Here is a 14,775-nt window from a genome sequence, read left to right on the forward strand (position 1 = left end):
CGTATTGTTCGACAAAACCGAATTTCCATAAAACCAGGCTGCTTGGAATTAATTATGCTACCATCATTTCATTCTTTACTGAATGGCCTTTCCATTATTTTCATGGAATTGATGTAAACCTAGTCAGCATATAGGTACCCAGGTTATCCTGTTTTCCCTTATTAAATACTCTCCCACTGTTTTTTTCCCAGTCCCCTGGAATTTCCCCAGTGTTCAAAAATTTGTTAAATATCAACATCAGTGGCTCAGAGAGTTCCTCGGTCAATTGTTTTAAAACTCCTGAATTGAAGTTATCCGATCCTGTATGTTTAAAAACATTTGTCTTTAGCCTTTGCTATTTAACATCCTCCCTTGTTACTGTTGAAATAGGAAGTATTCCATTATTACTATAAGCTGTGAATATTCCATGGAGCTGTGAATATTCCTTAAACCTACTGAGCATAATTTTTTTCACTGATCCCTTTAGCCTCCCTTATCAGTAGTCTGCATTTAATCACTGTTAATTTATAGTCATTACTATCAACTTCCTTCTTTTTCCATTTGTTATATATTATTTTTAGTTCTGTTTTTACGTATTAATCAGGATATTTTTTAATTGAAGAAGCATTCTTTTGTAATTGTGAAATTGTGTTTTGTTGGGTATTAAGTTTTGTTGTCCTAGAGAACTCCCTGTTACCTTTCATGTTTTGTTTAAATTGTTTAAATTTTTCTTCATAATCATTTTTACTCATAATGATTTTCAACTTTCAGCCCAAAATGTATGTATTACTGGTCAGGACTATATACTGTTTCCTTATAACAAATGTAATCCACCACGACCAGTTTCACCTAGGCAACCACAATCTTTTTATTCAGTGATCAGTTCATCTTATATGGAATTACCCTGAGCTGGTTGCAATATTTCTTGAGTTAGAAAATTGTCTATAATTTTTAGAAACTCCAGGGACACTTCCATCATGACAGCAGGAGACCTCCAGTGTATGTCCCTCAGACTGAAATCCCCCATGATAAGTTTTTCTTCCTGCACATTATATGTAGCTGTTTAAAGAGCTGTTAGTCCTGCTCTCTACTCTGGTTTGGTGATCTCTGACGGACTGTCACCAGTAGCCCAGCTTTGCCATCGCATGCCAGATGAGTTGTCTGTCTAGTCCAGCATCCTGTCAGTGGCCAGTACCAGCTGCTTCAGAGGAAGGTAGAAGAAACACCTTAGTGGCCCATTTATGCACTAACATACCTATCAGGGAAATTTCTTCCTGATCCCAGGCAGATAATGTTAGCTTAAGCCCTGGAGCACAAGAGCTGTATTATCTGATAAGGGAAATGTTTATATAAATCCCTACTGAGCTCTTTGCCTCAATGAGATCTTGTAGCAGAGAGTTCCACAGGTTTGCTATATGCTGCATGAAGTGTTCTTTCCAGCTTTCAGGTTTTCCTTTCCTGTAATGTAATGAGTTGTTCTGTTTGTGACAGGCAGTAATGGGCCACAGAAGTTCTGCATCGATAAAGTTGGCAAAGAGACGTGGCTGCCCCGGAGTCACACCTGGTGAGTCTCATTCCTCTTGGAGCAGGTGGGGGTGAATCCAAGCAGTCTGTGTGGGGCTGCCCCTTGCTTCCTTTCAAAGCAGTTCCACCATGGGCTTTGCAGGGGGTGTGGCCACAACTTCTGTGTGCTGGGGCCAGCTTATGCATCTCAAAATGCAGCCCCAGAGCATTGCTGAGAGAGCAGGGAGATGCCTCTGCCTCAGGAGCGCATGGGGAAGGCGGGAATTGCCACTGCATTGACAGCCTTTGTTTTCTCGCCAGCTTTAACCGCCTGGATCTTCCTCCCTACAAGAGCTATGAACAGCTGAAGGAGAAGCTGCTATATGCCATTGAGGAGACAGAAGGCTTTGGCCAGGAGTAATGGTGCTTGCTCCTTCCCCAGCACCCCCCGGCTGGCCCAGGGCAGAGCAGCGTCTGAGCAGGCTGCATGCTGGGTGCTCTCACTCTCAGGGCGGGCAGAGAGCGCCTGTCACTGAGCAGTTTGTCTCCCTCCCTCCCTCCCTGGGAGTTTGTCTGTCATTCTTGTTCCTGGGTTAGGCTTGTGCCAATGCAGCCCAATGGCGGACAGGCTGCCCCCCAACCTCCAAAGTGAGCCCAAGGTGTAAGGGGAGAGATGGACACAAGAGCGGCCCATATGCCACTACTGAGGGGGAATGAAGCGAAGGGCTAGGAAGGGGCTGAATCACTGGCCCCTTGCCACGTGGTGCCCTCCTGGGGGCCGGATCCTGTACAAGTTCCAGTCACTATCCAACTGCAGCCCAGTGTCTGAGCTCCAGATCTTGGGGTCTTTGGGCCTGCAGCAGGGACCCCCCAAGGCTGGGCAGTAGTGAAGACACCTCCCTCTCCCTGAGCCACTTTGCACCAAAGAAATGTGTGTAATCGTTAGCTCTGCCACCTGGAAAACAGGCACTGACTGAATGAAAAGCAGAGAATTCAGAACAAACCCAGTAATTTCCTGTGGCGTGTCTTTCCTTTGTTAGTGCACGGAGCCAGTTAGCTGTGGCCCTGCATCCCTTTGGATTGGGGCTGCTCGCTGCAGCTGCAAGAGGCCAGAGCTCGGAATGGCCTGAGACAGCAGGACCGGGTGGGCTCTTCTGTCTGGGGAAGCTCCTGCTGGGGCCTAGTGCTGGACAGGGCTTTTTGGAGTTAGCTGCAGTCAAACGAAGAGGGAACTGCTTTTTAAGTGTCGTTTTTCACTTCTGTTTTCCCTGGTGTATCAATTAAAGTAACTAGAGCTCCTGCCCAGCTGGTCCTGGGTAGTGATATCCAGGAGCCCAATCCTGCCCCCAACAGAGGTAATGGCAAAACTCCCTTTGCCCTTCAGCCGGCTCCTTCCCCCCAGTGAGCGGGGGGCACCCTTTTCCTGTCAGCTGTCTATGCACAGGATGAATGTGGCTGGAACTCTGCCCCCGAGGAGTGACCAGTGGGGAGCGCCACCCCGAGGCAAGGCAGGTGGGACGTAGGCCTGTGCTTTGATTTGCGAGTGTGTGTGGCCCCTGGGCTCTTTATTTAACTATTTAAATGGATTGTATTGCTAGGTGGTGGTGATGCTCTTTAATAGGATCCTAGAGGCTCCACTTGTGTTTTGTACAGACAACGCGCTGTTCTCTCACGCTTGGTCCTGCAGTGACTGCAGCTGAGGGCTGAAATGGGCTCTGTCGCCGCTGAAACCAGCAGAGAGCTTTTTAAAGCAGTGACCCCTCCCGACTTGCCCTGCGGCTGGCAGCTGAGTGCCCATGTGTGAAGAGCTCGTGTGGCCTTTGCTCCGTTTGTGGGTTCAAGTGGAAACTCTTGGCCTGATTCTTCTGTCACAGACCATGCTGGAGCTCAGAAGCCCTTGGAGTTACGCTGCTGTAAGTGAGGGCAGAATCCAGCTCTCTGCTGTTTCCTTATTCTACAGCCTCTGCCAGCCTAGGCTGCTGCCACAGAGAGTTCACCCTTCCAAGGCCTGAGGACAGCAATGGCCCAAGTGTGGTGTGTGCATGGGGGGTGGGCATCTGTGTACATAGCTGTATATAATGAAGTCTGTGGATACAACAAACTGCAATAGCGTTTGAGCGGGAACCTTGATAGTTTTGTACTGCACCATCCTGCCTCAGTGCTGTCAACTTCTTGTGCAATAAACAATCTGCAGCTGCTTGGGGGTTTGCGTCTGACTCTGTGAAGAGAGAGGTTTTGTGCAGGGCTTAAATTCTTACAGAGTATTTCCCAGAGCGCTCCCCAGCCCCAAAATGCTATAAAACTCCAGGGGGGTTGAAAATATTTGCCAGAGCTCTGCTCAGCACAGCTCCAGCTGAATTTAACCCTGGTTCTGTCCCCATCTCTCTGAGCAGCCGGGGAGCAGAGCACAACCCCCTGGGGCATGCAGGCTGCAGTGTAAAGTCATGGAAGTAGGAAGGAAACATTTGTGGCCCCAGCACTGGGAATTCAGGCACCCTCATAACCATAGGACCTGAGTACCTTCAGGGACAGCTGGCCTCTTCTGGTGCCATTCTGCGTATGGGACACGAGCTGGAGGGTAGCGACTCCATTGTGCCCACACCCACCCCGACTGGGGCTGGGCGGGGGCTTTGTGGAGAAGCTGGGGGTGGAGGGGCTGCTCTGTCACTAGCATGTAGTACTATGGGACCCCTAGGTGCTGCTATAAATCCTCCACCCCTGATCCTCAGCTGGCCATGCTCTGCTGTGCCCTCCCTGCCCGAAGCCAGCAGGGGCTGGGAGGCTTTGGGAGCTGAACTGCCCGGGTGGAACAGAACTCGGCATGTGCAGTTGCTCATTGCTCTGTTCTGCAGGGGCCATGGTGAAGGGAATGGGGGAGCTGTCTGGAGGGAAGTGCGCATCCCCAGCAAAGATGGGTGGATTATGGAGGCTGCCCTTCCAGGCTTGCTCAGAGAGGGGAGGTGGTTCTGGCATCACCGGTGTCTCGGGGTGAGGAGGCCCCCATCCCAGGGGCTACAAGGAAAGAGACCATGCGCTGCAGTGCCCCATTGTGACAGTCTGGCTCATCTGGGCCACTGCAGTGGAAGGGGAGAGTTTGAGTTGCCCCTCAAACGACTAGGGGCGTTTGCTTGATGCTACCTAAGCCCATAGCATTGGGCAAATGAACAAATCATCTGCTGGGGCCTGGCCTATAGGAGGGTGTCATTCACCCAGGGTCCCGCAGAGACGCAGGCCCTGGAGCCCACAGCAAAGCTAGGGTCTGAGCCCCATCAGACTCCTGGCCTTTAATGTCTCCCCACCCCAAGTCCACTAGCTCCTGCTGTGCCCTGGGAGCAAGAGCTGGCACAGATGGGCTGTGTGCTGGAGGGGTTCAGTCCAGCCTCTGGGACACCTGATGGAGTCCAGAAATAGCTGGCAGTTCAGAGCTGGTATTTGGATGGTGGTTGCAGCAGGGTAGGGTGGGATGGCTTGTTATGGAGGAGGATTTTGCAGCTAAGGGAAGGGTGGGAGCGTTGGGGCAATTTCCCTGCTGAGGATCCTTGTCTTCAGCATCTGAGGGCCAGGCCCTCTCTGGGGCTAAAGGGCAGCGCGGTGAATGGAGAGGAGGGGCCAGTGGCTTTGATAGTTAAACACCTTCAGCTTGGAATACAGCCAAGAGCCAAGTTTGCTTAAGGACACAGAGCTGCAGTGTTCATGGGAGAGAAAAGCTTCCAGGTGCCCCAGCAGCAACCAGCCCAATGTCAGCCACAGAGTCCCCACCTCCCCCAGGCTTCCCTTGCTCCATCCCAGACTGTGCTCAGGGGCCTTGGAGCAGGATCTACCCACATGCCCATTTTTGGTGAGTAAGTGTCTGTATGGGCCATGTGTGCAGCGAATGAGCCTGCACTGCGGCCCTGCTGCCCTGCCAGAGGTGAGGCTGATGGCTCCTGAAAGGCTCTAATTGATGGGAAGGTGGTACACAGCCTCCTTTATATTCCAGAGAGATGAGCTACCACCCAGGGGCCTGCGGCACACCCACCAAATGCTCACCCAGTGACTGCAGTTGGGGGCAGGAGACTCCCAAGGCACCTGGAAAAATTCAGACAGTATAACAGCCGGGACTTTGCAGAGCACGAACAGTGACAAGTTCCAATTTCAGACATTCACAGAGTCCAAGGCCAGACTGACCTGTATCAACAGGTCAGAGACCTGCCCCAGAATAACACATAGAGCAAAGGTTTTAGAAAAACAGCCCACCTTGACTTACAAACTGCCTGGGATGGAGCATCCACCACGAGCCTTGGTAAATTGTGCTAATGGTAATTACTCTCCTAGTTGAAAATGTATGCCTTATTTCTAGTCTAGCTTCAACTTCCAGCCCTGGGATTGTTAGGCCTTTCTCTGGTGGATTGAAGAGCCCACTATTAAATATTTTTACCCCATGTAGATACTTGTGGACTGTGATCAAGTCACCCCTTGCACTTCTCTTTGTTAAGCTAAATAGACTGAGCTCTTTGAGTCTGTCACTACAAGGCATGTGTTCTAATCCTTTAATCATTCTTGTGGCTCTTCTCTGAACCCTCTCCAACTTATTAACATCCTTCTTGAATTGTGGGCACCAGAACTGGATACAGGATTCCAGCTGTGGTTATACCAGTGCCAAATAGAGGTAAAATAACCTCTCTACTTCTGAGATTCCTGTTTATGCATCCCAGGAGCCCATTAGCCCTTTTGGCCACACTGGCAGCTCACGTTCAGTTAATTATGCTCCACAACTCCCAAATCATTTTCAGAGTCACAGCTTCCCAGGCTAGAGTCTCCCATCCTGTAAGTGTGGCCTGCATTTTTTGTTCCCAGATGTTTACATTTAGCCATCTTAAAACACATATTGTTTGCTTGTGCCCAGTTTACCAAGCAATCCAGATTATGCTGACTGGTCTTCTCATCATTTACTGACCCCAGTTTTTGTGTTATCTGCAGACTTTATCAGTGGTGATTTTTCTGGTCTCTTCCAGGTCACTGTTACGAATATTAAATAGCACAGGGCCAAGAACCAATCCCTGCAGGACTCCACTGGAAACACACCCACTCAATGACAAATCCCTGTTTACAGTTACATTTTGAGACCTATCAGTTAGCCAGTTTTTATGCCATTTAATGTGTGCCACGGTAATTTTATATTCTAATTTTTAAACAAAATGTTTTGTGGTACCCAGTCAAATGCCTTGGCTTAAGTCTAAGTGTATTATGTCAGTATTAGTAGCTTTAGCAATCAAATTTGTAATCTTGAAAAAATAAAATAAAAATAAAGTTAGCTTGACAGGATCCATTTTCCATAAAGCCATGGCTTTGCATTAATGACATTACCATTCTTTACTACTTTATTAATCGAGTCCTGTATCAGTTGCTCCTTTGTTTTGCCTGGGATCAATGTCAGGGTAACAAGCTTGTAATTACCTAAGTCATCCTGGTTACCCTTTTTAAAAATTGGTACAAGAGCAATTTTCTTCCAGTCTTCTTGAACCTCCCTGGTGTCCAAGACTTATCGAAAACCAACATTAACAGTCCAGTGAGCTCACTGGCCAGATCTTTTAAAATTCTTGGATGCAAGTTATCAGGACCTGCTGATTTTAAAATGGCTGACTTCAGTAGCTTGTTTAACATCTGCCAGAGAGACTAGTGGAATGGAGCAAGTGTTATCAACATAGGATGAGACCGCATCACCTGTTTTTCCTCCCAAACACAGCAGAACTCCTCTACCTTTACTGCATTATTATTGATAATGTGATCTTTTCCATCTAGTAACAGACCAGTGCCATTGTCTGGATTCTTTTTGTTCCTAACATATTTCAAAAGCTCCTTCTTGTTCTTAACTCTGCTGGCCACTGAGTTCTCCGTGTCCGCTTTGGCTTCCCTTATTAATTTTTGACAATTCCTGACTTCTGATTTATATGCATTACTATCAACTTCTCCTTTTTTCCATCTGGTAGATATTTTTAATTTTTTTTTACTGCAGCCTTCTCTTCCCCTCTAAACCAGGTCTCTCTTAAACCAGCATGGCCTTCCTCAATTGTAGCTTTTTTGGGCATCTAGTAAGGTGTGTTCTTAAATGATTCCCAATTATTATTAACATTTTTTCTGATTAAATTCTTCCTCCCAGCTGACTGGGCTCTTAATTGTTTCCAGCTTTGTGAAACTGGCCCTATTAAAGCCCCAAGTATAGACCTGTATATTACTGATCTAAATGCTATTCTGCTTGCATATTATAAATGTGACCAAATCATAATCGTTTGTACCTAAGCTACCATTAACTTTTAGTTCCGTGATCAGTTCCTCTTTATCTGTTAGTACAAGTTTAATAAAAAATTCCTCTGTATTGGCTGCAACTCTGAGTTTGGACATTTTCTTCTATAATGTGTAGACATTCCAAGATTGCTTTAGTACTGGCAGCATGAAACCTGAAGCATCTGTCTTTCAAACTGAATCCCGCCCCTGCTCATGAAAGGTTTTTGGTACACACAGATGGGGCGTGTAAGGGAGATAGTCACCCTGTTCCCTAGGGTGACATGGTCTGCAGCAGACATCAACTAATACCCCATCTTGTGCTTTATCTGTTAGGACATTAAGCCATAAATATCCAAGATTATTTTCTTTAGAGCAGTCAGTGACCTGGAAACAGCTACTGCCATTGTTGATGGAGTGCCATTCCCTGTCCCTTTTGACCACTGATCCTTCCTAAGTAGGATATCACCACTGATTTTAAAAGTCCCACCAAAGTCTCACCTGGTGAATCATCCCACAAAGGTCCAGTAATAGCAACTGGATTGAACTGATGCCCATAAATGGTGTTCCCCTCCCTCTTATCTATTTCCCAGGCTTCTAGCTTAGGACTACAAGCAATTCAAGAATCTCTTCTTGCCACGTCCTTTGGTTCATTGATTAATTTTGTACTTCACATCTTCCCACTTTTTACCCTCCCTTTTAATCCCTTCCTGACTCCTCATTGTACACGCATGCACAAAACCCTTTACAGCCAGCATAAGGAGTCGGTGGGGGGGGGGGGGGGAGGAGAACTAATCAAATTGCCTGCTCTGGAAGATCCATAGCAAAACCTCAGACACAAAGGGAAAATAATGTTGCCTTCAAACGGCTCGGACCAGAGAAGTATGATTATTATGGATGGTTTGGAGATGGTAATAGCTAGTGGCCACAACCTGGGAGCAGCACACAAACAAGAACATAATCTAGTATTTCACAGCACCCAGAGGTAAGTAAGGTGCTTCACAGAAAATACAGGCAAAGAAGGTCTCTGCCCAGAGTGGCTCACCATCTGTGTGCTAGGTTTGACATACACAGAGGGTGTGAAGGGCACTGGCTGCACACTTACCCAGAAGAAGTATTTGCTGCTGTTGCAGTTTCAGGCTCATTAAGGCAGGTGATGCTACAGAAAAGAGCCTGTTGGGAGTGGTTTGAACATGGTGATAACAGAAGCATAGCAGATAGTCTGAAAGGCCTGTCTAAGTACAGAGCTGAGAGAAGGCGATTGAGGTGGATGTTGGGGGGGGGGACAGACAAACAATGGGAAAGCCCATCTTTAAATCAATGCTGGTACCATAGCGCGGTGTAGTCACAATCCCTTTCTCTGTGGGTGCTTGCTCCCAATTAACTCTTCCTCCTGCAGGGGGCGGGGCTCTTATAGGAAATTTTTTCCCAGCATGCCTGGGGCTGACTCTTTAAATTTGGCACAGCCAGTCAGCTCTAGCCCTTAAACAGCAATTTGGGTCATTACAGCTGCACCTCCCTCCTGAGTGGTGAGTGGCCTGAACGCCTTTGGTTTCTTCTAGGTCCTGTGGCAACAGCATGTTCAGCGCAAAGCCTGTCTCTGCTGTGCGTGCAATTCAGGCTGGGAGCAGTTGAGGGAAGGGGAGGTTCAGAGGCAGGTGGAGGATGGACAGAGGGAAAGCCAACCAGAAGTGGTCTGAGGAAAGCTGGGTGCTGGGGCAAGCAGCAGGGATGGTGACCCCAAACCGGGAGGGGGAGAGAGAGCCAGCCAGCAGCAGCAGCTCAGGACTCCATTCCCGTGGCAGTAGCTTCTGATGCTGTGTCTCTAGGGGGCTGCCATTGCTGGTATCTCAGCCTGCGCAAATAGCTGCTTTGTGCAGAACATGGGCTCCTAGTAAGCAGCTGTAGAAACCCGCTGGTGGGCACAGTTTGGCTATGTCTGTACTGGCAAAAGCCTGTGTCCACTGCCTCTGCTGCAGGGCTGGGGCCCAGAGCTTTCACAGCAAGGAACCCAAGAAGGAGACGTGAGCTTCAGTATAAACCCCCTGGAAACGGGGAAGCAGCCGGTGCCTCACTATTATTTCACATCACTCCTGGGATAGCAGCTGAAGGCTGCCTCAAAGCTGGGGCTCCATTGTGCTGGGTGCTGCACAGACAGAGGAATGACACGCCCTGCCCTGAAGCACTGACACGCTAACCTAGAGCTTGCGCTGGAGCAGGGGAGGCAGCTGCTGGATGGATTTGGAGCCTGCTCCTGTGGGTAACCCAAATCTTTTCCTGAAAGTGAGGATGGACAAGTTGTGCCTCGGGTGTTGTTGGAAAGCCCATGCTTTAACTGAGGCAGCATTTCCATGGCGTGTAATGTCCCTCTGTGAGCAGTGCTGCCTTGCACTAGCCCGTCTTGCCAAAGCTGCTTGTGCAGCATGTGTGGGGTGAGACTGAGGCCGTGCTAGGTATCATGACATCACTCAGGTGAGCAGCAGGAGATCCAAGGGGGAAAGAAAAACAGAAAGGTCTCAAGCCCCATTGCTACAAGAGGACTCAGGTCTGGAGAACTAGGGTTAGACGTGAATTAGTTCAGCCATTCCCAGACTGAATTCCGCCCCCCCTCCCTTAATGTAGTAATTGGCAGAATTTGCAAACTTGCCTTCTGCACTAAAGCTGCCTATCCTGGCCCAATTTATTTTCATGCTAAGAATGAGTCAAAAAAGCCATGCCAGGGCTCGGTGACTTGATTGAGTTCTACTTCAGACTCTCCGCCACCCCTCCAGCTATGGGAAGGCAGTGGCAGCTGGCAAGATAGCTAACAGGAATTCATGTCACTTTTCATCGCTGCCCTAGCACAAGGCATGACATCACTTTCACACTAGAAGTGAGTTAAATCCAACTGTGGTCTGGCAATTAACTCGCCTGCTAAAAGCCTCTTCTGGATGTCATTAACAGCTGATGTGCCCCAGGCCAACCCCCTTGGAATGCATTGAATCCAATCATGACAAGAAAAGATTTTCTGAAGTACTTCCTCTGTAATTACAGGGCCTATAGTCAGAGGCTGAGGGTTTAGTTAAGGCTGGCCCCAGATTGAAGAAAACAGCAGAGCTGGAATCCTGCAGCTGTGGGAAGCAGGAAGTAAGATCCCAACTCCAACATTGGTCAAAGTCAGTGCTCCAGCTCAGGGAAGGTTTTTTTTTTCCTAAACAAGTTAAGTCCAGAGCCACAAAGAGATTTTGCCTCCCAACACCCACTGATTTCAATAGCTCTTAGGAGCCTAAATACCTTGGAGTTGGGCCTTAATTTTTAATCCAGTTGCCTCTCACCTCTCCGCAGACTGTTTCCACTGGAGGGATGGCACAGGCAGCTGGTTGAGTCACTGGTGGCAGGATGGCAGGATTCTTTTAATAACACGCACTGTAGCCAGTAATACTAAAAGCAAAGGCCCTTTTATAGGAGGTTCTGTACAACATGCATCCTTCACTGGTTGATTTAAAGATGAGCTGAGGGTCCCTCTGTTCACATTTGAACTGAACTGCAGTACATTTAGAGCAGTCCAATGCCAGGGTAGTGGGAGAAAAACCCAAACTTTTTTAGACGCCCTGGTTGAAGTTTGTGCTCCTTTCCTGCATTGCTCAGTAGCTGTTGGTTTAGTTTCAGGAACCGGTTGATGGGATTTATCTGAATGGTTCCTAGCTTAACACCTCACCCTATGCCCCTTACCCCAGGATGGGTAAGGGGAGCAATTCTTGGTAAGGGTTTTTTTTTTTTAAATGCTGCTGTTCTAGTTTCAGGGCGTTCAATATTTTCCCCTGGTTACTCAGTAAAAGCTGTAACACGGGACACCTTATTTTATGCATGGTCTCTGGCCTATACAGAGCTAGCAAGCTAATGAATATTCCTGGTGGTTAGTGGCAGGGCAGTAACATCTTGCAGTGAGCCGTGGTTCCCCAAGCTTTCTCAATGAAATTAATATTTTAGGCCTCAGCTGTAGTGCAAAATGCTCATAATGTAATGTTACAAATGCAGCTTTAGAACTCATCTGGCAAAAGGGTGAGGCTCTGCTCTGTAATCCGAGGCTGGCAGATTCACTGGGGAAGAGGGATTATAGCTAGTTTGGAACTGCCTCCTCCCCAGCACATTCTAGAAAATCCAGTGCTTTTTTTTAAGTCCCCTTGACAAAGAGCTGGGGCTGCTGGCTCTCACTGCAATCATGTCAGCAGCATCTGAGAGTTAAGAGGCCAGTAGTGGGATTTTTGTACGTTTTTGCGTGTATTTCTTTGCCCCACAATCAGTTTTGGCTGGGGCCTGCAAACTGATTTTTAGACTATTCTATGAGCAAAAGCAAAGGGATCATTTAAAGGCTTAACATTTGTTTTTAAAAAGAAATGTATGAAGAATTATGAATCTCTGACATTGCAAACAGCTGTAAGGGCAAAAAATAGCTAAGTCACAGCTACGGTTGCTGGACACACCTGCTTTATTTAGGTAGGATCCCACCTTGCACTGCTGGAGCTCTCCCTCCATTTAATGTGGTCAGGAAACTGTGCAAACACTGTCATCTAGTGGTAGAGAACCAACAGCCATTGAGCCTTGGCAACCCCAAAATGATTTTAAACACAGAGCTGGCAGTATTACTTATTCGGGGGGGGGAGGGGGGGAAACGATGGCCAGACCTTGATCAGGTGTGAGTTGGGGTTCAGTGTTTAGGTTTAAATCCAGACCAAGACTAGAATGCAGGGGTACTGAAACATGAGATTTCAACCAAAAGGTTGCAGAATTCTCACAAGATCAGTGGTTCTCATGAAATTACCTCCATCCTTTCACCAAGCAGCACAGAGAGATGCATGCTCCACAAACACTAATTTTCATGGTGTTCTTCATGTGAGTGTGTTCACAAGAGCAAGATCCATTAACTCACTGAGAATGGGCCACAACCTTCTGCTGGTGATGGTTTGCAGCTCCTGCTTGCTTAGGGCAGGCTTGAGTGGTGAAGATTCCCTACTTCATCCCCCCTTCTTACAAAGCAAGTAGTAAAAGTATCTTAAATTGTTGCCCAGTGGAATTTTGTTTTTTTCAGTCACAGAAGGTCTAGCTCAATTTCTTACTTCTTCCAGCCATGGGAGGGAAAACCCTTTACCAAGAAAGGCTGGGGCCCTGGGTAGGGCAATGCTGAAGGCCTGGATTCACTTCCCTACTCTACTCCCTGCCCCTGTGACACAGCTAAGGTCTCATCTCTACAGTGGGGATAAGAGCCCTGCTCTGCCTTCCAGGGCTGGCTTAATAACTGGGAGGTGGTAGGGCACTATGGTGATAGGGCCAGATACACACCTAAGGAGATTCAACTTGAGCTGGTTCACCACACAGACTTGTGCTGCTGCATAAAAGTACATTGACTGTAAATTGTTTGAGCATTTATTGCCTCCAAATGGCGTAAAACTACCATGGTAACAAACCAGTTTAATTTCTCCTGGAAAGGGGAAATATTCTATTAGATAATAGCAAGTGAATCAGAGGCAGGGTCAGTGCAAAGTCTTGATACTGACTTTGGCATTGAGCTACCACAGTGATGGATGTTACATCTACAATGGGCCTGGGAAACATGCTTGTTTTTACATAGCTGCAGCTGAAATCAGTGAGTTGTGCCTGCTGAGAGTAGGGCATCAACAGGTTTATGATTTTACCAGGGCTCTAAGGCAGCATTTTCCATCTCTGAGTCATTTCAAATAGGCCATTCAAGGATCTTCTGGGACCGGGACTGGCAGTTTGAGGTCTTCCACCTCAAACAGTTACCCTGAATGAACTTAAGCTATTTAAGAGAGTCTTGTTCCCTGCTTCACTTTTGTTGCAGCAGCTGCTTCACTTAAACATGTTCCTGCAGCAACATGACCCATGACTGAGGAGAGCTAAATGCAGCAATTATAATGACACGAGTTGGACATTTGAACATGACCAGCTCTCTTAGAGGAAATGGTGATGCTGTCTGACAGGCCACCTGGGCAAAGGTTGCCTAGGCTCACCATCAGTCAAGGGAAAGATAGTGTAGTTGGCCAACATGCGCTTCCATTAACCCAGATTCAAAGTAATGCATCTAGAGGCACCTTTATTTCCTAGAGTCTGCACACTTCATTTATAGGAATGTAAGACAATCACCCTCTTTCATACAGAAATGTTACACCTGGAGCCTATAGATCCATGCAAGGAATATTCCTGCTTGAGCTCAGCCAATGCCCTCATCTTTAATGTGGAGTCCTGTAATCCATGGCTGCACTTCCACAAAGGGTTTGGAGCTGCGAAAGACCAACCTGCTGCCTGCTGCTCCTCCTCCTCTCACTGAGGAAGGTAGGGTAGCAAGGAGGCACCAGCCCCTCTGAAGAAAGTGACTAACATGGGTGAGCTCCCCAAATTCACAATTAACTTGCCCGGGTCTTGTAGACTCCATGCCAAGATGGAATTTGTACTATCATAGCCTCTGGCGCCCTTGACTTGGCGGGGGCTCTTGTCCTGAGCACTATACAGATGTAGTAACTGGCCCGAAGAGATTTTTGCTAGTTGGCAGTACGGCACCAACTACTCTAGAGCTATTTTGCTCATCTCAGCACGAAAGGCACAAACCCATCTCATCCTCCTAGGCCACAACCTGTTCAGTGTCTTTCCTCCTGAAATGAGATTCTTGTATCCTAAATGCTTCACTCCAGCACTAATAAAATCAGCTCCAATTTGACTTTTGGGATTAAAAATGACCAGAAGTCAGAGTTACAAACCAAACCATTTAATCTCCTCTTGGAAGTAAAACAGTATAGGAGCCCAACCTCAAGATCTCCTGGGCAACAGGCTGGGCAGGTAAATTCATCCTCTGTACAGGCCCTTAAGCACAGATCAGGAGTGACAGCAGAATGCAAGATGGCAAGGACCAGCAGGGTCATGCATACAGTTCAGTAGTTTTACATACTACATGGTAGCAACCCCAAATAGCCGGTAGACCCTAATCATGAGGGAAGGAGACAGAAAGCATCTTGGGACACAAGATTTTACTGGCAGCAG

The 14,775-nt window shown here is 47.6% G+C and overlaps 1 protein-coding gene across 2 annotated transcripts in view; it reads left to right on the plus strand.

The window, feature by feature from the left end:
• Window positions 1–3,677, plus strand: part of WWP2 (WW domain containing E3 ubiquitin protein ligase 2) — an 84,246-nt gene extending 80,569 nt beyond the window's left edge. The window contains exons 23-25 of one of the 2 annotated variants that reach the window (XM_032783071.2): window positions 1,471–1,543; window positions 1,804–1,899; window positions 3,081–3,677. In XM_032783071.2, the coding sequence (XP_032638962.1) occupies window positions 1,471–1,543; window positions 1,804–1,899; window positions 3,081–3,090 (179 nt within the window). In that variant the 3' untranslated portion in view covers window positions 3,091–3,677. Of the gene's footprint in view, window positions 1–1,470; window positions 1,544–1,803 lie in introns of both variants that reach the window. The other variant, XM_032783072.2, reaches the window with a different exon arrangement.
• Window positions 3,678–14,775: the final 11,098 nt, after the last annotated feature.

The sequence above is a fragment of the Chelonoidis abingdonii genome, chromosome 19, assembly GCF_003597395.2.
Source record: "Chelonoidis abingdonii isolate Lonesome George chromosome 19, CheloAbing_2.0, whole genome shotgun sequence".
Classification (NCBI taxonomy): domain Eukaryota; kingdom Metazoa; phylum Chordata; order Testudines; family Testudinidae; genus Chelonoidis; species Chelonoidis abingdonii.